This window comes from Phyllostomus hastatus, unplaced genomic scaffold (assembly GCF_019186645.2).
Source record: "Phyllostomus hastatus isolate PE091 unplaced genomic scaffold, TTU_PhHast_1.1 phas_scaffold_46, whole genome shotgun sequence".
NCBI lineage: Eukaryota > Metazoa > Chordata > Mammalia > Chiroptera > Phyllostomidae > Phyllostomus > Phyllostomus hastatus.
Window position 1 is genome coordinate 45,798,388 of NW_025334032.1, and position 22,640 is coordinate 45,821,027.

Sequence of the window (22,640 nt, forward strand, 5' to 3'; positions counted from 1 at the left end):
TTAACAGACGTGAGAACTCTGGGAGAAAAGAGTCGATACCACGCGTGTGGTCATTCTTCCCGAATGTTGCAATTTTAAGAGCCTTAAACCAATCGAATCCCCTGCTACAGGATGAAGGTAAGTCTTGACAAAATGATGCGGGAAAAATAAGGGTGTAAGAAAGTTTCTTAAGGCAAATGCCATCAGGTAGGTCACCAGCTGCAGCCAACTGTCCTTGGAAACCCAGATCTAAGTCACCACCTCCAGGCAGCCCTCCCTGATGGCACACTTTTGCCTAACTCAGGCCATAGTGTGTTTATACGTGGGTGAGGACGGCAGGTGAGGACGGCGGGTGCGTCGAGTTCTGTCTTCGGAGCCGAAGCGGCGCGTCCAGGCGCTCTCCCCGCCCAGAGCTGGTGCAGCCGGAGTCCCGTCCCTTCCTCCCCTGACAGGGTGACGGTGCCCGGAGGAGAGTGGCCCCCGACTTCCACGAGACTCGTCACTGAGACAAAGCTCCGGCGAGTCTGCGTGTTCTTGTAGCCGTTGGACACACAGTCCACCCCGTCTCATTTGTGAGAAAACGGCCGGACCGCCCGGGGTCACTTGGGGTCACTCGTGGGGCTGTCACGCGGGGCCCCGGAGCCTTGAGACTGCGGGCGGTCGCCGCAACACGGCCCCTGCGATGTCTAACATGCAACATGCATGTTCACTGCGCTGCAGGCTTCTGCGTGGCTTTGGGCCGACTCAGATACGAGTCAACGCCCTGGCTGGAGGGCCGCCTGTCGGGCAGGAGGAAGAGGAGCGCCCTGTGTCACCCGGCCCGTCCTCCCAACGCCGCTCCTCTGAGGCCAGCCTGGGGCCTGAGTCCGCAGGAAGGGAGGAGCTCAGCAACGCTCGCTCTCAACAGACCCAAGTTCTGCGCCTCAGCGCAGAGAGCGCCGGGGGCCCTTCGGCGACACTGGGTGACACATCAGGAGGGGGAGGGCGGGAGGTGCCTCTCCCCCTGCTCTTCACTACGGGACAGACCAGGCCCCCTGAGGGCCAGCCCGGAGCCCGGCCACTCACGGGGCCCGGTGCCCAGGAATCGGGCGGCTGGGCAGCCCCGGCTCCCAGGGACGCAGCGCCGAGAACCAGAAACGCATCGCACACCCTGGGCTGGGAGGGCGTGGACCGGCAGGGACCTCACCACGCACGCCCCGCTGGTGGGACGCAGCCGGGCAGCCGCCCGGGGACGGTCTGGGGTCTCTCACGGAACTGGCCCTGCTCTGGGCCTCGATCAGCACCCACACTGTCGGACGCGACTCCAGGGAGTCGGGGAGCCCGGAAACCCACACGGGTGTGCGCAGCAGCTGCACCCGGAGCGGTCGCAGCTCGGACACAACCAGACGTCCGTCAGTGGGTGCCGGACAGACAAACCGCGGTCCCTCCAGACAGCGGGACGGTGTCGGCACTGAGAACAGGGCAGCTCTGGAGCCGGGGAGAGACGTGGGGGAACCTGACACGCGTGTGACCGAGTGAAGGAGCCGGTCTGGAAAGGCCACACGCTTTCAGTGTGAGCCCAGCCCCGGGACGTCCCGGAGAAGGCGAGACTGTGGGGACGGGGACAGATCGGGGGTTCTCATGGGGGTGGGGGGAGGGGTGCACAGGGGAGCCCAGAGGGTCTGGGGCAGCGAGTCTGCTCTGTGAGACGCTGTGATGGTGGACACATGTCCTTGTGCATTTGCCCAAACCCACAGAATGTGCAGCACCCAGGGTGACCGGATGTCACCCAAGGACGCTGGTGACGCTGACGTGTCAGTGCAGGTTCGTCAGTTGTGACAACTGTCCCACCAGGTGGGGACACTGATGCGGGGGAGGCTGTGCCTGGGGGGGGGGGCATATGTGGGAAATCTCTGTGCGTTCCCCTCAGTTTTGCGGTGAATCCAACGCTGCTGTAAACATAAAGTCTTCCCTTGAAAAGTGCACCAACTGTCTAAGACCAGGAGACACGTCAGAAACCATCTCCTCCACCCCTCCTCCGGAGCCCCGTGGGGGGACATGCCCCCCCACAGGTGGAGCTGGGACTCTGACCCCCCCTCCGAGGAGGCTGAGGGGGCCGGCAGAGCAGGGCCCTGGGGGGTGGGGGGAGGGAGGAAGGCCTTCCGGGGTGCGGGGGCCGGCGTGCGCACTCGGAGAAGCAGCTGTGGCCGCTGCCGGTCCTCGCAGGCCCCACGCCCGAGGCGGAGGGCGCCCAGGCTCTCACTCGCCGTCCCTGCTCGCTGGGGAGGGGAGGCCGGGAAGGGGTCTGCGGGGGAGCATCTATTCGCTGCTGGAGCCCACAGCCGATCGCCCTTCGAGGGCCAGAAAAAGCAGCGCGAGCAGGAAACAAATCAGCAGCAGCAGGTCCGGGCCGCCCGAAGCCCCGTCCCGCACAGCCTGGAGACGGGTCACAGAAATAGCCGCTGCGCCCATCAGCCTGCCCAGCTCCCGAGTTCCCGTGTCTCAGAGAGGACGCAGGTCCCAAGGTCAAGGATTGTTCCGGGCGCTCACGGCCGCGGGAGGGGGTGGCTGAAGGCCGCGGCAGGGCGGACCGAGGACGAGCCGACCGTCCCAGCCACGCGGTCCCCACGGGAGCGGCGGCCGGCGGAGGGGTGGTGATGAACGAGCGTCCGCCCGGTGGGGACGGAGACGCCATGAATCACCGCGAGCAGCTGCGAGTGACGAGTGACCGTCCTTGAGCGAGGAGGCGCTGAGGGGCCCCACAAGCTCCGAGCGGGGGCTCCGAGGGGCGGCCCGCGGCTGGGGCCGCTGATGGCAGGAGGACAAACAGGACTCTGCACCGAGACCCCCAGGCTGGGCAGGTCACCCAGGAGGGCCCCCCAGCGCACCCACGGGCCACCGACGGCCCCGGGTGCTCGCTCGTCCCACAGCCCGGCCCCCGTGGGCCCCTCCAGCGACGCCCACTCACCAGGCCACGGTCTCTGACCCCTGCACCCCCCCACGGCATTTCCGTGGAGCGGTTACGTGTGCACTCGCGACCACAGAAGTGCCCCGGTCACGGAACTTCCGAAGCCTCCCTGTCTCCTCCGCGCCCGTCCAAATCCAGCAAAATCTCACGTTTCCACGGGTCTCCGCCCCCGGGAGAGTCTGCACCAGGGGCCCGACCTGCCGGGCAGCGGTTACAGAGCCAGGGAACCCAGGGTGGCGGGGGGGACCCGGGGGGCCTCGGAACACAGCTCTGCCTCGCTAGTGACAGGACCCCGCTCAGGCCCCGAAACCAGTTCTGAATCCGGGAACGGGGTGGCCCGACGCCGCGGGCCGCCTGCACGGGAGGGAGACCGTCTCACTGAGCCACGGGGAGTCGGGGGCCGCAGGCGACGGAGGTGATGCGTCCTCTCACACGCCTGCCCAGAACGGCGAGGTCGGACGTGGCGGTCGCCGCTGCGCCCCCTGCTGGGGACAGGCAGGGCATGCGGGTGTGCCCCGGACCCCAGCAGAGGCTGCGAGTGTGGACGCGGCGGCTCACTCGCCGCCGCTCCTCGCACACCCAGAGCCCGCGGCAGCCGCCCTCTAGAGCCGGAGGTGCACCCACCTGCCCGGGGGCGACCCTCGGCCGCGCCGGGAGGAAACGACACCTAGCTGCTCATGTGTGACTGCTCACATAACTGCTCCCACATAGCTGCTCATGTGTGACCGCTCATGTGTGACCGCTCCCACATAGCTGATCATGTATGACCGCTCACATAGCTGCTCATGTGTGACCACTCCCACACAGCTGCTCGTGTATGACCACTCACATGACCGCTCCCACACAGCTGCCCATGTATGACCGCTCACATAACCGCTCCCACACAGCTGCTTGTGTATGTTGGATGCTTTTTGTTGTACTCTTGCAGCCGCTGGGAACACCCTGAAAGGTGTGTTACAGACACCAAGTAGTTTTACTGTGGAGTAAAAAAACTACACTACTTTCATAAAAGCATTTCAAATCTGTGCAAGTACCTACCAACACAGGAATTGGAACTGGACCCGTGTTTTAAAAACACGACGGCCCCTTGGCCGGGCGGCTTCTCGGGATGGGGCGCCGCCCCACGCACGCAAAGGTGGCAGGTTGGACCCCCGCCCGGGGCGCCCGCAGGAGCCGCCCAGCCGACTGTCTCTCTTCCCCTCTCCCCTGCTTCCTCCCCCTCCAAAGTCGGCGAACATCCCCGCGTGAGGACGTTGAAAACTGTGGTCGCAGGACACAGACACACGGGCTTGTTCAGAACCAGGAGGTCGATCTGGTTCTGCAGGACCATGTCTACTGCACCCTCCTGGACCCAAAAGGGAGCTGATGTGTGGATTCTCAGCTCTGACGACACCACGTGAACGCAGAGGAAGTCAGCGGCCGGGGGGGTTCCGCCAGGCCTCCCGCCCGTCACACACACAGCAGCAGTGTCACCTCAAGGACCCGCCGGCGCCTGGATTTCAGGGACCGAGACCGGCCGTCCGTCCGGGTGGGTGAGGGCCGGAGGGAGCCATGCAGGTGTGCCGCTGCCAAGGCCGCACCTGGGCCAGGGAGCTGCCTCCAATTCTCAGCAGCTTACGAGCTGGCGTTGAGCACAGCCAGTCCCCAAAACTGAATTTTGTAAATGCACAACAAATGAGTCACATTAAGAACAAGGGTGCCCGACACTCGAGTTCACCACCAACACGCTTACGTTCACGTCTGCCCGAGCCCCGGAGGGTGCTGGCTGAGCCCCCTGCCACGCTGACGTGGCTCGGGGGCCGTGGTGCCGGCTCTCCAGGCCTGAGCGCTCCGTGGCTGTGGGCCACGTAGGGAAACCGGCCAAGTCCAGCCGTCCCCCATGGGGCCACCACGGCCTGTCCCGCGGGCCCTGGTCTGTGCGTCTCTGAAGGGCAGGGAACACAGCGGACACCAGGACACTCCTGAGTGGGAAGCAGGGCATCATGTGCCGCTGCTCCAGCCGGGAAATTAATCCCCAGCCGGACGTCCTGCTGGCCGCCCCCGGGGCCCCGTGGGGTTTGGGGACAGAGCCAGCTGCCTCCCGGCTGTCGGGCCGGGTCTGTGCCGGCTGCCGCATCTGCCGCAGATGCTGCCACCGGCCGCCCCGCACCGCGGTTGCCTAGCAACCTGCCCACACTGCGCCCGCGATCGCTGCCTTCAGTGCCCTCCTGCCACGGAAGCTTCTTGGAAAGCTCTGCCGCCCGAGTTCGGGAGGAATGTCCCGAGGCCGCTGAGAGACCACGGGCGCTGGGAGGCGGCCCCTCCCTCGCCGTCTGCCCCTGGGGGAGCCCGGCCGCCCCTGGGACCCGACGCCCTGAGCCTCCCAGAGCCAGCGAGGTGGGACCTCCAGGAGATGCCCAGGGCCGGGAACAAACGGGGCTGGAGGGGGACGGGGCGTGCACACGCTCACGCACACACAGGTCATACACACGCATGCTCACGCGCACACACACACGCACACACACACGGGCAGCTGTCTGGGACCCGTCTGACAGGCCAGCGGGTGCCAGCTGGGCAGGGGACACACTGGCCCCCGGGGACTCTGCGGGGCAGGCTCGGGGAGGCCCCCCAGGTGTCAGACCGGAGCTGAGGTGCCCTGCCCAGGGGGCATGGGGCCCTGAGGGCGGAGAGACTGGGGGTCATGCCAAGGACCCAAATCTCCCCCAAGACTAGGAGAGGCCGTCGACGAGCTTACAGCCAAGGGCCCCCGGGGGCGGCGTCTCGAGGACACTCCGCTGCTGTCCTTCCTCCCTCATACTGGACGCCACTTGGACGGCTGAGGGAGGTCGGCGAGTTTGCCCTGAACACACCGAGGATGCCTGCCCTGCCCGTCCCTGCTGCACGACACAGAGACCGAGCCGCAGGCCTTCCAAGCTCGTGGGATGGGGGAGACCAGTTTCCGGAGCAACGTGGCATGGGGGGCTCTCGGGGGACGGACAGACGGACAGACAGAGGAAGACCCCGGTCTCCTCCACAGAGACGCCTCCAGACGGAGAACAGCACAGGCGCCACAGGGGTAGGTGCTGCGGTCACAGGTGTTCAGCCCACCCTGCTCCCCGGCTCACACCCGGGGTGCTGCGTGGTGTGCCCCCTGCCCCCGCCCCAGGCCCCGCCCCCCACCCCCTGGGGCAGACCAGCCCCACCGGGTCTCCAGGGTTGGCTCTCCCTGTGGGAGAGCACACAGCCCTTTGGGGGGGGCGTCACCCCCTGGAAGCCTCAGGGAATGAAGCAAATGGAGAGAAAACTGACAGGAGGTGAAGGGAGGACTGTGCCAGGGAGGCAGGGATTCAGGGCGAACTCCCGGCGAGAGCCTGTGACGCGCTGGCCCGGGGGTGTCACCCGGCTCTGCACCGAGGGCCCCCGGGGCTCTGACGGGATCAGCAGCAGAGCACAGCGGGAACTCCGGATCAGCCCTGAGGCCGACCGGACGCGGGCGGTGGTGGTGGACACGGCCCTGACGGCGAGGCGGGCGGTCATCCCGGCCTCCCCGCGGCCGACCGGTGCCCAAGGCGGGCAGGACGAGCGATCGGGCCGGTGCCTCCGGCGCCGCCGGGTCCACGGACCCACGTCACCCACCACCCGCCACGGACTTGCTCACACAGCGGCCCGCATCCAAACCTGAAACACCAAGGTCGCAGCGCCAGGACTGAAGGTCGGGCTTCCGCTCAGCCAGACATTTCCGAACAACGGCAACGACGGGTGCGATTCCACGGCGCGGGGTCCCCGAGGCCGAAGCACGACGGGCCGTTCCCACTGAAGAAAGAAAGGGAATCGGTTCTGAAGACGGCAGAAGGGACCCCGCCCCCCACTGCGCGCCAGGCAGCACACGCAGGTGCGTCCGTCTGTCTGTCCATCCGGGGCCGCAGGACGGGGGCCTGCACCCGCACGGGGTCGGCACAGCCCGGAGTCCAGGGTTGGGGCCCGGAAATCGCAGAAACTCACGCCCAGTGTGAAAGGCACGGCCAAGGGAACGGCGGCAGAGGGCTCAGCCTGCAGCCGCCGTCCTCATCGGGGACACAGCCCACCAACCCCCCCCGCCCCCCCCCGCCCCCAGGCAGCGCGAGCGACACCCGCCAGAGGCACGTTTGCCCACGACAGAGCTCCGGGGCGTCGTCATTTGTTCTCACGTCCTTACACTCCAACCGATCAAAGTGGCAGGTGTGACTCACTTTGAATGCAAGTCACTTGCATGTAAAACGGCTCTTGTTCCACAGGAAAGCAAAGAAAGTTCATCAGAAAAAGAAACTGACTAAAATACTCCATTAGCCACGTTTTTTTTTTAATTTCTCGTTGTTGCTCCCTGGCTGGTTTCTTTCCTTTTTCCTTTCTTCTGCTTCCTTGGCATCTTTAAAAACTGGAACCTAGGACGAGGGGCGCCCCAGGGCCGCTGTGCCGAGGGAGACGCCAGAGGCTCTCACGAGCGACCGTGCGGCCGATGCCGGTGAGGACGGACCCGCGGTGGCCACTGCCCGACGTGAGTGGGTCAGGTCAGCGCCAGGCACCCTGCACGCCACACCCTGCCCCGCGTCAGCCCCGCCCCCTCGGGGCCGGGGAGAACGGAGGGTGGACCCCAGCGCCCACTGGACACACGCCGGCGGGATCCACGTTTCCCGGGGACCCTGAGTCACCGAGATGGGTCTGAACCACACCGCGCTGTTCCTGGACAAGGGTGGCCGCAGACGGGCACCCCGAGCAGAGCGGCCGGTGCCGAGACCACGCGATCAGCCCGGCAGCTCCAGGCTGGCCCTCGAGGGGACGGACGGGTCCTCGTTCGACCACGCTACAGGACGCCCGGCTCCCGGCTTGCACCCACTGTCGCCCGGTCGGTTCACGCTGAAGCAGGAAAGGAGAAGAAAACCAGGTGGGCGAGTTCCACGGGAAGGAGGTCCGTCAGCCGTCACGACAGCCTTCGGGACCCTGAGGCGGAGGGAGGGTCTGGGTCGCAGTCCACGCCCGTGAGAGCGGCAGTGGCCAGCACCCGGGCTGACAGTCCGTGATGGGGAGGACACCGGCACCTGCCTGTCCACAGCGCGACCAAGCGGTGCTCACCACTCCGGGGACGGACGGGCTCTGACTGGGACGCAGCCGCACCAGAAGCCTCCTTCTCCCTCCGTAGGGAGGTGGCGATTCCCTGGACGTGCTGTGAGTCAGGACTGACCACCGACCGTCTGCCTGCCTGCCTGTCCGCGAGGGGCCTGAGCGCGGGGGCCCCTCCCCGCAGACGCCGGGGCAGCGGCGTGGGGACAACCTGGAGGGAGAAGGCGTTTCCCACACACGACGCCGTCCACAGCAAACCACCCCCTTTCTGTAAAAGCAGCTTAATAATGAGTCAAGGAGGCGCGTCTCACTCTAAGTTCCCTTAAACGGCTCGAGTGTTTGTAAAAGCCGAATGCACGGCCAAGGAGAGCGTCTGAGTGGGCAGGCTGCCACGGCTGGAAAGGGGCTGACCCGCTGGAGATGTCGTTTCAAAAGCAAGCGGAGAGCGGGGGCTGGCCGTCTCGGGGGACGCAGCCGGAGCCGCCGTGGCCTGGGCTTGCTCCGCCGGGCTCGGGGCAGCCCCGGGCACGAGCACCCCGGGCACGTGCACCCCTGGGGGGGACGCTGCTCTGTCCTGCGTGGCAGGCGTCCACCCTCCCCGCTCCGGGGGCCCCCGCAGGCTCTGTTTGATTGGCCACCACCTCACTCACTGCTCTGCATCCCACACGTCACTGAAACGGCGGTGTCCGGGGGAAGGACGCAGGAGACGCTGCCCCGTGTGTGAGCAGACGTTCAGACTCTCCGACTCTCGCCCACCCCCGCCCCAGACGTGCCACTCTGGCCCGGGAAACGGCGGAGAGAGCACTCCCCGGCCCCCACCCCCGCCTGAGACAGGGCTCCCAAGGGAAGCTGCGGTCCCCCCCCACACCAGCCAGGGGAGGGGCCGGACGTCGGCCCAGCCCAGCCTGGCCACACACAACTCACAGGCGTTGGAAACAGCTCCTACAGAAGAAAAAGACCCAAGTCCAACTGGAAACAGACCTCGAGAACACCAGAAACGGCAGTGTCGATACCAGACGAAGACTCCTTAAGAAATAAAGTCACGAGCGCTCCCGTGGCAGAGTGAACGCAGGTCTGCACATAGAATGCTCGGAAGAAGCGGAAACGGCCAGCAAACGTCGGAACACACACGGCGCCCCCCCTGCCCCCTCCCCGAAACAACGGGCTGCAGGCAGGCGGACACGAGACGCCCACGTGAGCCTTCGATTCGGGGAAGATCAGAAATGAACGGTGACCCATCATGATCCCGGAAACTTCGTAACATCTGACTTATAATTTTACCTCTGCTCATTTATTCTAACGAAATGCCCAGAAATGAAGACAAAGGTTTGTGTAAAAAGAGGCTTACAGCCACTGCAGTAACAGTAGGTTTTAAAAACTAGAGCAGCCTGCCCTGGCCGGGTGGCCCGGTGGGTTGGGCATCGTCCCGCAAACGGAAAGGTCGTGGGTTCGATTCCCGATCGGGGCATGAGCCCAGGTGGCGGACTCGGTTCCTGGTTGGGGCGCGTGTGGGAGACAACCAGCTGGTGTCCCTTTCTCTCTGTTCCTCCCCCTTTGTCTCTAAAAAGCAATAAAACAAAAACAATAAAAACTAGAACCTAAGCGTTGGATCGTGCAGATACAGTTTAAATAAACAAAAACCCATCCATCGTGCGAGACAAGCCGGTCTGCTCCTGCGATGAGTCCAGAAACAGCAGAGAGACGCGGAGCGTTAGCCGCGGGGTGTCGGGTGCAGGAAGCAGGGCACAGGCCGGAGGGAGGACGTGCCACCTGCCGCAGGCGTGCGTGTGTGCACGTGTGTGCGTTACACACGCGCGTGCAAACATCGAGGAAACCAGGAGGAATCATGTCAGGTTGACAGATGATTACCTCAGAAAGTAACGTTACCCATTTCGGGGGGTTTATTTCATCTCTACTGTCGGTTTTACGTTTCCTTTCAGTCCCCTTACCTACGGTGTCATGTGTGTGTCATTTTTAAGCTGCGAAAACCGTGGCGCCCGCAGCACCCTCCCAGTAACACGCTGTACCCCGTCCGAGTCGACCACGACCCCCCACTCCCCACCCGACCCCCCTCCCTCCGCTTCTGCGGACGCTGCACGTTGGCAGCTCCACCGCCCTCCCCCTGACAGCCAGGCCCCTGGCCCCGGCCGTGCACCCGCCTGGGGTCTCCGGACAGGGAGGCGAGCCCCAGCCTCCTCCTGGGCTGAGGGCACAGCCCTCCCCGGGCAGAGCTTCTCCAGCCCCCCTCCCCCGCACAGGGCCGCGCAGAGGCGTCAGGGGCAACGGGGCGAACCTGAGACGACCGGACATCAGGGGGCGCCCCAGGCAGGGAGGCGGAAGGGGAAAGCCAGCAGCCCACCAGCCCCTGCCCTGAGAGAACATTCTGGAAGAGGAAGAGGGAGACGTGGTGTTCCCAGGCAAACAGAACGTGAGGCAGCAGCGTGCAGCCCCCACAGCCGCACGCAGGAGCCAGAGCCCCCGAACCCGGCACGTCTCCGGGGAGGAGGGGGGCTCCCAGACAGACGCAGGACGAGGAGCGGGGAGGGGAGGGGAGCACACGGGGTGGGGGGTGGATGCGAGTTACCAGCTGCGGCAACAATGGGGGGCTGGTGGGGGGGGACCGCCGTCCCGGGCTCACGGACACGGGCAGGACTTGAAGCCGTGACACGGGCTCACGTGAGCAGGAGGCGAGTGAGAGGTCGTCACGTGTTCTGCAAACACCGAACGAATACTCCGTCCCGTCGGCGGCTGTGAGGGTCCTGACGGAAGCTGCAGGAGCTGCCACAGGTCTGCGGGAGTTGGGAGGAGGGGACGGAGAACCAAAATGAACCGCGGCTCCCACAGCAGAAGGCAAGGAGGAGGAGGACAGACAGGACGGGGGGGCGGCGGCCGAGCCGACCTGCCTGCACCGGCGGACGACCTCCCACAGAGGCAGCCCGGCCGGGACAGACGCCGCAGCACGCGTGTGCGGGCGCGGCCGCAGACCAGAGCGGCGAAGGCGGCCGTGAGCGGTGCGAGGAGACCCGCTCTGCTGCACGCACTCGGAGAGGGCTGGCAGATGCGCGGGCAGACAGTGCGGACTGTGGGGCCGCAAATCCCGGGGGCGGGGGTTCCTGACGACGAAGGGATGCGTTTTCCAGGAACGCGGAAGGAGCTGAATTTACACGCCACTGTGTTACTTCAGAGTTTAGGAGGCACAAACTGACAAGCCGCTCAGAGACGATGAGGAAATCTAGATCGATTTGACAGAGCCATCAGAAAACGACAGCAAGCGTTTGAAGGACAAGGAGGAGAGGACCCGCGGCCTCGAGCTGCCGGTGGTGCAGAGCCCAGAACCCGAGAGGCCCCCAATGGCTGAGGACATCAGAGGGAGCCCCCACCCCCTGACACGACGGCGCGGAACCTGTGCTCAGGAACCAAACAGGTAACTAGGAAATGGCCGAGTAACTCACAGTTCAGGAACACACTACTTCCAAGAATCCCTTGTCAGGGGAGAAGTGGAATGAAAACAAGGAGGCACCTTGCAAAGGAAGTTCAGGGAAGGGTTGCCAAGACGAGACCTAGGAAACACCTGCAGCCTATGGGCGTCAGAGACCACCGATGAGGGACGTACGGCCACGTCACAGGAAGTCAGAGCGAAACAGAATGTAGAAACCAAGTGGAGAATAATCGAGGTAAAAGCAGAAAGTAGTTCAACAGAAAAAAAAAAAACGGTGTTGAGAAAAATCAACCACCAAAAAATTGGTTTTCTTTGAAGACTAATAACATTCATAAGCCCCTATTAACGTTGATTAAGAAGTGAAACTGAGCAGCTCTCAGAGCAGTCGGAAATGGAAAAAGAAAATTCGTCAGAGTCCACAGGCGTCAGAAGTTTTTAAAGGGCTGGGTGAACAGCAGCTTCACGTCACAGACTCCTCAGTTAATCGAAATGCAAAAATTCCCTCGACAAACACAACGTATAACTGCTACAAGAAGAAATAAAAATGATCAACAATCCTACATCTAGGAAAGAAACCAAATCTGGAATTGTAGATCTTTTCATAAAAGAATCACCAGAGGCAGATGGCTTCCTCAGAATCACTTCCAATGTTTTAGAGACTAAATAATACTAATTACATGAACTCTTTAGAGCAGAGAAAAAAAGAACACTCCTCAATTTGTTTTGAGGTTGGATTAACGTTAATTCCAAACCAAAGAGATTTTAAAAAGAGATTAGGCAATCTGTCGTAAGCGTACATGCAAAAGTACTAAGCCAAGTATCAGCCAACACCAGGCAACATTTCCAACGGATAAACAGCCCAAAACACCCTGTTTGCTTCATGGGTGTAGGTGCGGTTCATCGCTCAAACATGAACATGCACCAGGCAAAAAGGATACAGGAAAGTCACGTGACCCTTTTTGTGGGAAATGCATTTGATAAAGTTCAGCTTGTGGAGCACGTTGGAAGCCGATGAGAAGAGGAAAGGAAGCTGCTTGACCTGGGGGGGGGGGGCGCGCACATGGAGTCACGTTCACGTGGCGTGTTGCTCGCACAGAACATCTCTCCCCTCGGTGCGTGTCCAGCACACGCCACGGCATCGCTGGCTCCAGCCCACGCTGCACGTCCGACCCCCGGAGTCGTCTGTCTCTCAGCTGCAAAGCTGCCCCTTGACGGGCATCTCCGCGTTCCCCGGCCCCGGCCCCCGGTGAGCACGCGCGGCCGTCTGCCCCTGGGCGCCCAGGGGCTGTCCCAGGCCCCACGTGTCAGTGAGGGCGAGGCCGTCCCCTCCCTCTGCCCCACGCCTCTCCCTCAGCAGGCCCCGGGTCCCCTCGCGCCGTGACAGGCGGCCAGATGCCACTCCTCTCGTTGCGGCCCAGCAGCGCCCCGCTGTGCGTCTCCTCCGCCCGCCCACACTCTCACTCTGTGCGGCCAGCAGCCAGACGAAAGCTGTAAAGGGAACCCAAGAGAGCTCTCCGCGCGGAGGCACGGGAACCCTGGGGAGGGGACACTTCAACGGCTGCGCTGGGGAAAACGGCAGGTCTCCATCGAATCAAAGTGAACAGCGATGGAGCCGTTTCGCCGGGAGGCTCTTTGGCCGTAAGGGTCACAATCAAAGTTTTTAATGAAACAGAGTCTTTCCCGTCAGCGGATCCAAACCCTGCTTCCGACTGCTTGCCCTGAACCGCCCCGCTCTCCGCGGTGCGGCTGACGCAGGCGCCACTTTCCGACACCGGGACGCCGGCCGGAGGAGAGTCTGACGCGGGGACAGCAGCGGCTGCCCGGCGGTCACACACACGCCGCGGGTCTCAGGGCCGGGGGGCCGCACGCAGCCCCTTCCCCACCCACGGCCCCCCGCGGGCCGGGCGGGACGGGCTCGGTCCACAGCCGGGGTCTGACCGACCTGGACCCAGCGCCGCTCCGGGTAAGCGTGCTCCACTCAAGCGCACTCCAGGAGCTGAGGGCGCATTAGGTGCCACTCAACATCCCGTTCAAGAGTTTAAAAAAAAAAGGATTTGGGAGTTACATGTGAACACACGTTTCTCTCCGTCACTTCCACCAACAACACGCAGGGAGTCGTGGCCGCCTAGTTCAGCTCCCTGCTTTTGCAGGAACTCATCTTCATGTCGTCCAAGAACATGGTTCTGCCAGAAACGAGCGTGTTGCCAAGGAGGACCACCTCGTCAGCACTGACGGCCGAAGACCCTCATTTACTTGTCTGGGCGGCAGTGACCCCGACCTCTGACCCGAAGCACAGCACAGCCGAGTGTCTGGGCCGGGGGTTCCTGTTCTCCGTCCAACGTGGCTCATTCTGTGCCCGTCCGTCCGTCCGTCCGTCCGCACCCCAGCCGAGGGGACCCAGCGTTGAGACCGCCGCAGAGCAGCTGGACATTCCTCGTGCCTTTGTTCCCGAGGGGGCTTCCAAGCTGCGAACGGAAAAACACGCACTCCCAGGAGCGCCTGGGAGGGCTCACAGCAGTTCCTACGAATTCCAAAGGGAAAGGTCAGACCCAGCAGACACTCCCAGGCACGTGGGAAGAGCGTTAGACGGCTCAGTGCCAGGACGTGAGCGGCACGGAGAGTCTGGGTTACTTCTTCCTTTTCGCCTTCGAAGAAAGGGTCTCTCCCAAATGTCACAACAACAGTAGTTTCTGAAATGCACGTCAGCCCCTGCGGGGCTGGCCAGGAAACACCTGTCCCAGGTGGACACGCCTCTGGCGTGCTGACCTGGCCGCCTGGGCCGAGGCACAGGCGAGGGGCACCCACAGGCAGGGCCGGGCCGGCACCCGGCTCTCCTCGAGGTGCACGCACACCACCGCTCCGCGGCCACCGCGCCCGGTCGCACACGCTCAGACAAGGCAGCGAGGCCACGTCACGCGCACGAGACGCCCCCTGAACTAAGCTGGTGCCGCGCGCGCGGGCCGAGCGCAGAGCTCAGGCAGGCGGCCACGCTCCGGGGAGGCGGCAGCGTCCAGAACGCTCCCCGGAGACCAGGACCCCCAGCCGGGGAGAGGGAAGAAGCACACAGGCCGGGGCCGAGGCGCCAGGCCAGCACGGAAGGGACGTGGTGGCCGACGCCAGCGGGGGTCCCGGTCCGGTCCGCAGACCCCCAGCACGGCATCCCTGGGGTGGGCGCCTGGCGCTCAGAGCCCACCGCTCCGCGGCGTCTGCGGCTGGACTCCGCTCCTCCTGCCTCCTGAGTCAGCCCGTCCCCCCAGAGGGCCACACGGAAACCCACGCGAAGCAGCGACGGAAACCGGGAGACACGCTCAGCGCCGGGCGGACCGGACCGGACCGGACCACGCCAGGCCGCCGGAGCTCACCACGCACTGGGGGGGGCGGGGAGGGCGCACAGAACGCCGCGCATTCGGACGAACCCGGTGGAGCTGCCACGGCGAGGAGCCAGAGGCCGCAGCTGCCGCTCACTGGAGTCGCCATGGAAACAAGACACCGCGGAAGACGGGATGCTGTGACGGACTGAGGAATTCAAGCCTCAGCAGAAAAACAGACAAACTCACTTGAAGGATTTTTTTACCCAGAACAAAACAAAATGATCTTTCTCTCCGCGACGGCAGCACTCGGTCTTGCCACCCACACTGCCCTGTCCGTGCCGGGTTCCCGCGGACGGCCCAACAGCCAGCGCCGCTCTGCCGGCGGGCGGGGAGGAGCCGTCCTGGGGCGGGAAGTTGCAGTGCCCGCCGTCGCTCCCTCGGCCTTCAGCTGCGCGGGCTCAGCTCCCGCAGGACAAGCTCGCCACCCCTGGCCGAGGTCCTGCTGCTCGAGCTGCTGGGCCGCAGCCCACCGGCCCCTGGCCATCAGGGTCGCCCACCCCAGGGTTCCCCCGGCCCCTCTCCTCCCCCTCGTTAGACCACGTTCTCCGGCGTTAACGAGAGCAGCACTCCCTGGCCTGGAAACCAGTACAAATCTCTCACTTCCCAGCACATCTGCAAAGTACCCGCTCCCACCCCACACAGCTAGCAAGGCCCTGCTGCTCCTGGCCATGCAGCAGGAGGACGGTGCAGGTGCAGCTGCCAGCATCCCGGGAGGAGGCTGCTGGGGTGAATGCCAGGCGCCCGCAGAAAAGTGCTGACGTCCTCACAGCCGCTGGGCAGGGCAGGGCCGCGCCAACCCCGTCAGCACAGGGCACCGGGGGCGTCCATTCTCACAACAAGACCCGCCTGGTGGACGAGCCTGCAGTGGGGCCACTGACCTGCGTGCACAGAGGGCCAGCCACGGTCTGCTTCGGGAACCTGGGGTCTCCCACTCAGCCTGCGGGAAGGAGGGCCGGGGCGGCCCGGACGGGTGACACTGACCCCCGAGACCAGGGAGAGGCCGGGATGGCGGAACCCTGCGGTCCCAGCGGTGCCCCCGGTGAGCACGGTCAGCCCTGCACCCGCTGCTCAGGTGGAGAACGGAGCTGCAGTGACTCCACCTCCCGCTGCACCTGGACGTCCACTGCGGGGGGCGGCCACGGGGAGGGGGGGACGTAAATGAGGAGGAGGAAGCCCACTTCCAGACCGGGGTTAGAAGGTCCCCGTGGCCCGGCCACGCCCAAGCGCCACCCCAGACCCCGCCCACCAGGCGGCAGAGTGGCGGGTGCGGAGCAGGCCTCTGCTATGGGGCCTGAGGACAGCAGTGAAGCGCAGGGGGTCAGGGCAGTGCTCGGTGACTGCCGGCTGCGGGTGGGCCCCGGGCGGCACAGCCAGTTCAGACTGGCTCCCACGGGTCCCCAGGGTGGCAGGACCCTGGGCCCCGTGGGGAGCGGCCCTCCACGCCAGAGCAGAGGAGGCACCAGCCAGCACACTGGGTTCTGTCCAGGTGGGGCCGCCAGGCCGTGGGCGGACGGAGGCGCGAGGAGACAGCGCAGGGGGTGGAGGGTGCTGGCGGCGGGTCGGGGGGCTGCCGGTGAAGGTGCAGGTCTGTGTGACAAGGGACAGACCGTCGGGCGGAAGGTTCAGGAGACCGTGGGCCGAGGCTCCGCCCTGGGGACTGAGCTTGTGGAGGGGACAGCGGGAAAACGGCGCAGCGGGTGCACAGAGGAGGGACACTGCCTGCACTTCGAATAAAGGCAGGAGGAGGCGCCCCCTGGTGGAGAAGAGCGGGGGGGGGGGGGGGCGAGTCCGAGATGCGCCCGGGGCCTGGGGCAGCGAGCAGGAGGGACAGACGGACACCCAGCTCGGTTCACTGACCACTGAGGCCGCCGTCCAGGCCTCGCTCAGACAGGCTCCTTTAAAATGTCCCTGCTCACGGACGGCGCCCCGGCCACGCCCGAGTTCGGGGGAGGACCACCGAGGGGTGACACTGGTCCCCACGTCCGCCAGCACCGCGGCCTCTCCGCGGCCCACGGGTCCAGGAGCAATTTCACCCCCCAGGTCTTGCCATTCAAGAAATGCGTCCTGTGAGGCCGTGGCTGCCACAGTGGGCGACTCCTGAGACGGGTCTGGGCCGGGGGCACGGAAAACCTTCTGGAAGGGACTCAGCACTTCAGACACCGCCAAGAACACTCGAGATTCGTGGGAGCAGGTCACAACATCCACGTGAATGGGAGTTTGGGAGAAGCTGAGCCCGCCGACCGGGGACGACCAAGGAGCCGAGGGGAGGAAGGAGGAGCGGACGTGGTGGGAACAGCAGGGCTGAGGGTGGGGCTGAGCGGCCCGGCCCCAAGGGGGAGCAGCAGGTGGCTTCCCGAGTGGGAGCCCTGAGTGGGGCCCCGGAGTGGGGCCCCAGAGTGGGAGCCCTGAGTGGGGCCCCGGAGTGGGGCCCCAGAGGGGGGCCTGGCGCAGAAGCCGAGGAGAAGAAGTGACCGTGGGGCTGAAACATCACGTGGACGCAGCTGGCAGAGCCGGCGAGGACCAGCCGCTCTGGCGGGAAGCCCTGCGGGTAAGATGCTGTCACACGGCACCGCCCGGTCCCGGCGAGCGGCCGGGAAGAGTGGATCGATGCGGCCAGTTTTACCGCCGTCTCCCCCAAAACAACTGCGGCAGCCGCCAACCCCCGGGCCCCACGCTCCGCGGGCAAAGGACGACTCGCCGAGGGTGCAGAGGACAGTCAGCACTTTGCAGCGGTGGCGGGTGTTTAACGAAGGCACATGCCTTGTTTTCTTAGGTGCCGTCTGCAGCCCACTCGGCACACAGCACTGGAGTGTGACGCCACCTTCACGTGTGCGGGGGGGGGGGGGAGGACACTGCCGTGACCCACTGGACTGCAGGGCTTGTGAGCCACCCTGGGTGGTCGGAGCCGGCGGCCCCCCCAGGTGTGTGTGCGGGGCGTGGGGGGGGGGTCCTACATTGGTCGCACGGGCGGCGAGACCACGTGTGACACGCGGGAGACCACAGGGTTTTCTCGCCTCCCTCCTGGCCCAGACAGGCCTCTGTGGGTGGGAGCGGGAGGCCCCGCCGAGAGCCACAGTCAGGCTGGAAACGCGGGGGGACTCGGATGTCGTGACTCGGCATTTCCCAGGAGCTTGGCCCCGAAGACCCATGAGTCACTTTCTCTGTCTGGGGAAAATCCACTGTGGGGCAGAGACAAGGCTTTCTTCTTCTTCTTCTTCTTCTTCTTTGTCATCAAGGCGCATTCATAACTCTTGTTTCTGACCGTGCAGACCCGGTGTGACGGCTGAGTCGTGGGCCGGGCGTGCTCACGACATCCGTGCTCTCAGATTCTCTCCAACCAGCCACCGCCCCAACGCCCAGGCAAACCACTGCAGACACCACACATCACCCGGCCGGTTCGCCATTCACTCCCGGTGCCCAGACGTTCGCCGAGTCGGGCCGTGCGACCGCGAGGGAGACGGCCATTCCGGGCGAAAGTGTTTTTGGGGCGCTGAGGGGCAGGCAGTGGGCGGGACACGCTCAGCTCCAAACAGGGCGTAGGTTCGGGGCACGAGGTCGGAGCAAACTCAAACTTCACGGAAGAGCTGAACCGACCTCGAGCTTCCCGCAACAACGGGCGTTCTGGGAGGTCGAGCAGAGGCGGACGGACTAGAGGCAGAGGGGGCGGCGGCCGTCCCTGAGGAGGGGCTCAGGGCAGCGGGGCTCGGGGGCAGGTGCAGAGGGCAGTGCCCTGCTGGAGACCGGGGGCTCCTGTCCCAGTGCCTCTACCTGCCTCCCTGCGGGGGAGTTCCTTTAAAAAGGCGGCCTGCTCCGCCAGGCATGGGGGCTCCTTCTGAGGAGGACACCCTCCCACAGTGGCCACCTCTCGCTGCCTTGACTAGTAAAGAGTGAACCTGCAGTTAGATCTCGTGTCTGAGTGGTTGATGGTGGTCGACAGATATTCTCCCCAACAATGTTGACGTATGTTCTGACCTCCCAGCGTAAGTCAGGGTAAGTCTACGGCAGACCCCTCCCAAAAGAAGGGTTTTATGGAACCTGCGTTTTAGATGAATGAAAGAAGGAGACAAATGCTACCCCGTCCTCGTTGCAAACGGTTCCAGGAATAGCCTATCTCCAATTCTGTTTTTCCCAAATCAAATTAGTCACCACCGATTACCTCCACAAAGAGGCATTTTGTTCCTTCCAGGTTTTTTAATCCAGGTAAAGCTGCATACAAAGGAACTGGGGGCACATGCCCCCCTGCGGGGCACGCCGCCCGGGCATCCCCCCGCCCGCAGACGGGCGCAGCGTGGGGCCGCCCGGTGCCCCGCCCGCGGCTGCCAAGTGCCGGCTCTCTGGCAGGCGCGCTCTGGAGGCAGGTGCGTCTCCTTCCGAGGCTAATCGTCCGCCAGGATGCCATCAGTCCCCCCGTGGGGACGCCGTGTCGCTCGACGGTGGCCTAATTTGTCCTCCATGGGGGTCACACACTCATGCGCCCGCCCTCGCCAGAGCCAGACCGTACGGCGGCCCCCGCAAAGCACATGTTTCTAAAACAGAGAGAATGCAGGAATGGCAAGGCCGGGAAGAGCCAAAGGAGAAAAGAAAATGAGGTCTGAAAACATGTTTTCCCTCGTTTCTGCCAGAAGTCCAGGGCAGGGTGTCTGCACTGTGAACACAGCAGATGCTGAGGGGTCCCCGCCTGCTGGGGGTCCTGCCCTCACCCAGGAGGAGGAGGGGGTCCCCATGTCTCCCTTTCTTCGGGGCATCCTCACCTGAATCAACCTGGGGGTCACGGGCACGGTCCCGCCCCCCCCCCCATCAGGGCTTGAAGCTGCGGGTGCGTTCGCAGCTGCAGGAGGCAGAACACTCTTGCTCAGCGTTCTCTCTCGCTGACGCTGCGGACGACGCCGAGTTCAGAGCCTGCGGTGATTTTCCCGTCTACGAACGGCCCGGTGCAGCGGGCGATCTGAGGGTCGCCCTGGACATGCCACGGGAGAACGGAGCAGAGCCGGTGGGAGAAGCAGCCCCGCGGGTGCTCTCCTCTGAGAACACTCGCTGTTCGCTCTGCTCCTCGCCAGAAACCAGAGACACGGTCGCAGTGGCTGGGGACGGCCACGGAGCCTCTTCTGCACGAGGGGACCTCTGGGGGAGGCACACGGGCTTGTGTTTTCGGGCACCCGGGGCCTTACGGGGCAGACGTATCGTCGCTCTCGTTATTGTTATTATTTCAGGATCTAGCACCCATCAGAGAAATGCAGCCGGCTCGAACCTTATTATTCCAACTGGAAGAAAGCAGACCTACACATCAATGCGAACTTAATTAGATTTTGTAGTCATCCCCTCAGCAAAGCCTTATTTTAAATTTTAATGTGTCGAACCTAACACCTGCGCATGCAAATGAAGGAACGTGCGTATATAACCCCCTACCGGTAAAGCGCCGAGATGTCCACGGCCTCCCCGTCGCCCAAAGCCGGCCAGCTCAGGACTTTGGAATTCCGGGAGGCACACCGCTCCCCCCGGCAGCGTTCGGCACAGGAAGTGTCCAGCACAATGCACCGGACAGCCCTCCCGAGTGCCGTGCCAGTGAATCGGACCCAGCATAAATTCCCCACCGGAGGGCCGTTTTTCAAAGTTGGTGACATTAGCCTCTGCGATTCGCGCGGAACTGAGCAAACTGGGGGTCCCACGTGCACGCCGAGCTGCAGGACCGGCCCCCTCACGTTCAGCACCACGGACAGAGCCCCCGCGGCCCCCTACACGTTCAGCACCAAGGACAGAGCCCCCGCGCCCCCCTACACGTTCAGCACCAAGGACAGGGCCCGCGTCCCCCGCACGTTCAGCACCACGGACAGAGCCCCCCCGCCCGCGGCGCCCAGCGGTCTTGCCCTTCTCTCGCCCAGATGGGATTCCACCTCCCCCCTACTGACCTGGCTCCGGGGCAGAGGGTGGCTCCCAGGCGGGACCGAGGGGGGAGCCCGAGCGTGCGCCTCTCACAGCCCGGCAGCAAGCTCCGCGCCGCGCGGAAGGCAGAGCCGCAGGAAGCTCCAGAGTGCCCCACGCCCAGGCCCTTCACCACGCGCTCCCCTCCAACCACACGCCCCCAGCCCACCCCCTCCCACGGCGCCCACTCGTCCCCGCACAGACCCGGAGCAACGAGGACACCGCGGCGTCGACGGCACCGAGCACACAGACGGACGTGTGGGGCCCGAGGGGGCGCAGGTCCGAGCCCTGGTCACTCAGCCACCTCCCGGCCCTTCAGGACACGGAGCGGCGCAGGGCGCGTTCCCCACTGGCTGCACGGACACGGCTCCTTCCAGGTCAGCCATGAGGGCGCCAGCTGCACCTCCCAGCCCCCGATCAAAAGCGACTCCCTCTGCGAAACTGCCTCCGGTCCTTCCGACCCAAGCTAGCTGACTTCACGTCCTGTGCGTCCCGGCTGCAGGGGAAGGCGCTCTCGCCGGCCGTGGGTTCCCGCTGTGACGAACCTGCCCCTCTCCCCAGCCGCACCTGCAGCACCCAGGAGGGTCCCTGTGCGCCGTTCACGGCCCACAGACAGTCGTGAGATAAACGCACGCGTGTCGGGATGCACGGCCCTGCCGGGGAGCCCAGCCCCGAGGGTCACACCGCACGCCGCAGCACAAGCAGCGAGTAACAGCCGGAGGAGTGCCTCGGCTCACCGCCTGCTGCTCCCTCCGCAGGCGAGCGAGAGCCGCTGCTCACCGGATTCTAAACTCTTCCCAAACGCAGCTTCGACACAACCACCCAGCAGCAAGTGCTACTTACCCGTAGTTACGGATTTATATTAAAGTCGTGCTTAAGAGAATAAACAGAAAAACAAGTCACAGCCCAAGGGAAAAATACTTGCAGACGCCAATCTGGGATCCAAAAAACCCTGCTCACCGTCAAGGGACAGTCACCCCAACGTGAGAACCTGCGGAAGCTCTGAGTGCGTGCCGGTGGCACGGGAGCACATACAAAGACGCCGAGATCGTCCACCCGGCCCCTGGGGAAGGCTCCCGGCAAAGCCGACGGTATTCTGATCTCGGGGCCCAGGTCACAGCCCTTGGCATTCACCCAAGCGAGCTCAAAGCCGGCGTCCTCGGAAGACAGCCCCATGCACGGTGGGCAGGACTCAGAAACGGCCAAGACGCCCGTCGGCAGGTGGGGGGTGAGCAAGCTGCGGTCCCTGCACACAGCGGGAAGTTGTTCAGCTAACAAGCAGCACCCTCCGAGCCGGGAAGAGCCGTGGGGGAACCTGACACGCGTGTGGCCGAGTGAAGGAGCCGGTCTGGGAAGGCCACACGCTTTCAGTGTGAGCCCAGCCCCGGGACGTCCCGGAGAAGGCGAGACTGTGGGGACAGGGGCAGATCGGGGGTTGCAGGGGGTGGGGGAGGGATGCACAGGGGAGCCCGGGGGGCTCTATTCCACGTGACACGTGAGGCTAGGGACGGGACACTAGGCACTCGCCCAGACCCACAGGACACACAGCACAGAGCCTGGGCCTGACCTGGTGGCCCCAGGGACCATCACCACGGAGACGTGACTCACGTTAAAAGCAGAGGCCCTGCCAGCACCACCACCCCCTGCCCCCAAAACCACATGGTGACACGTGGCTGTGACCCAGGGCTGGTGATTGCTGAGTGTCCCCCAAATTCACAGGCCGGGTCCTAACCACCAGGACCTCCAGACAGGACCGTGTTTGAAGTCAGGCCCCTGGGGTCAGGTGGCGGGTTCAGACGAGGTCACAGTGCAGCAGGGTGGCCCGAATCCCGCGAGGTGGCTTGTCAAAGGGGGGCTTTGGACGCAGACCCAGAGAGGAGGAGGCCTGTGTGGAGAGGAAGGCAGGGAC

At 64.5% G+C, this 22,640-nt stretch overlaps 1 protein-coding gene across 4 annotated transcripts in view; it reads right to left on the reverse strand.

The window, feature by feature from the left end:
• DLGAP2 (DLG associated protein 2) overlaps positions 1–22,640 on the reverse strand; it is a 175,937-nt gene that overhangs the window by 84,373 nt on the left and 68,924 nt on the right. For 2 of the 4 annotated variants that reach the window (XM_045821431.1, XM_045821432.1), the window contains exon 4: positions 6,584–6,718. The exons of 1 other annotated variant lie outside the window; for it this stretch is intronic. In XM_045821431.1, the coding sequence (XP_045677387.1) occupies positions 6,584–6,718 (135 nt within the window). Of the gene's footprint in view, positions 1–6,583; positions 6,719–7,134; positions 7,261–22,640 lie in introns of those variants that run through there. One more of the 4 variants, XM_045821430.1, reaches the window with a different exon arrangement.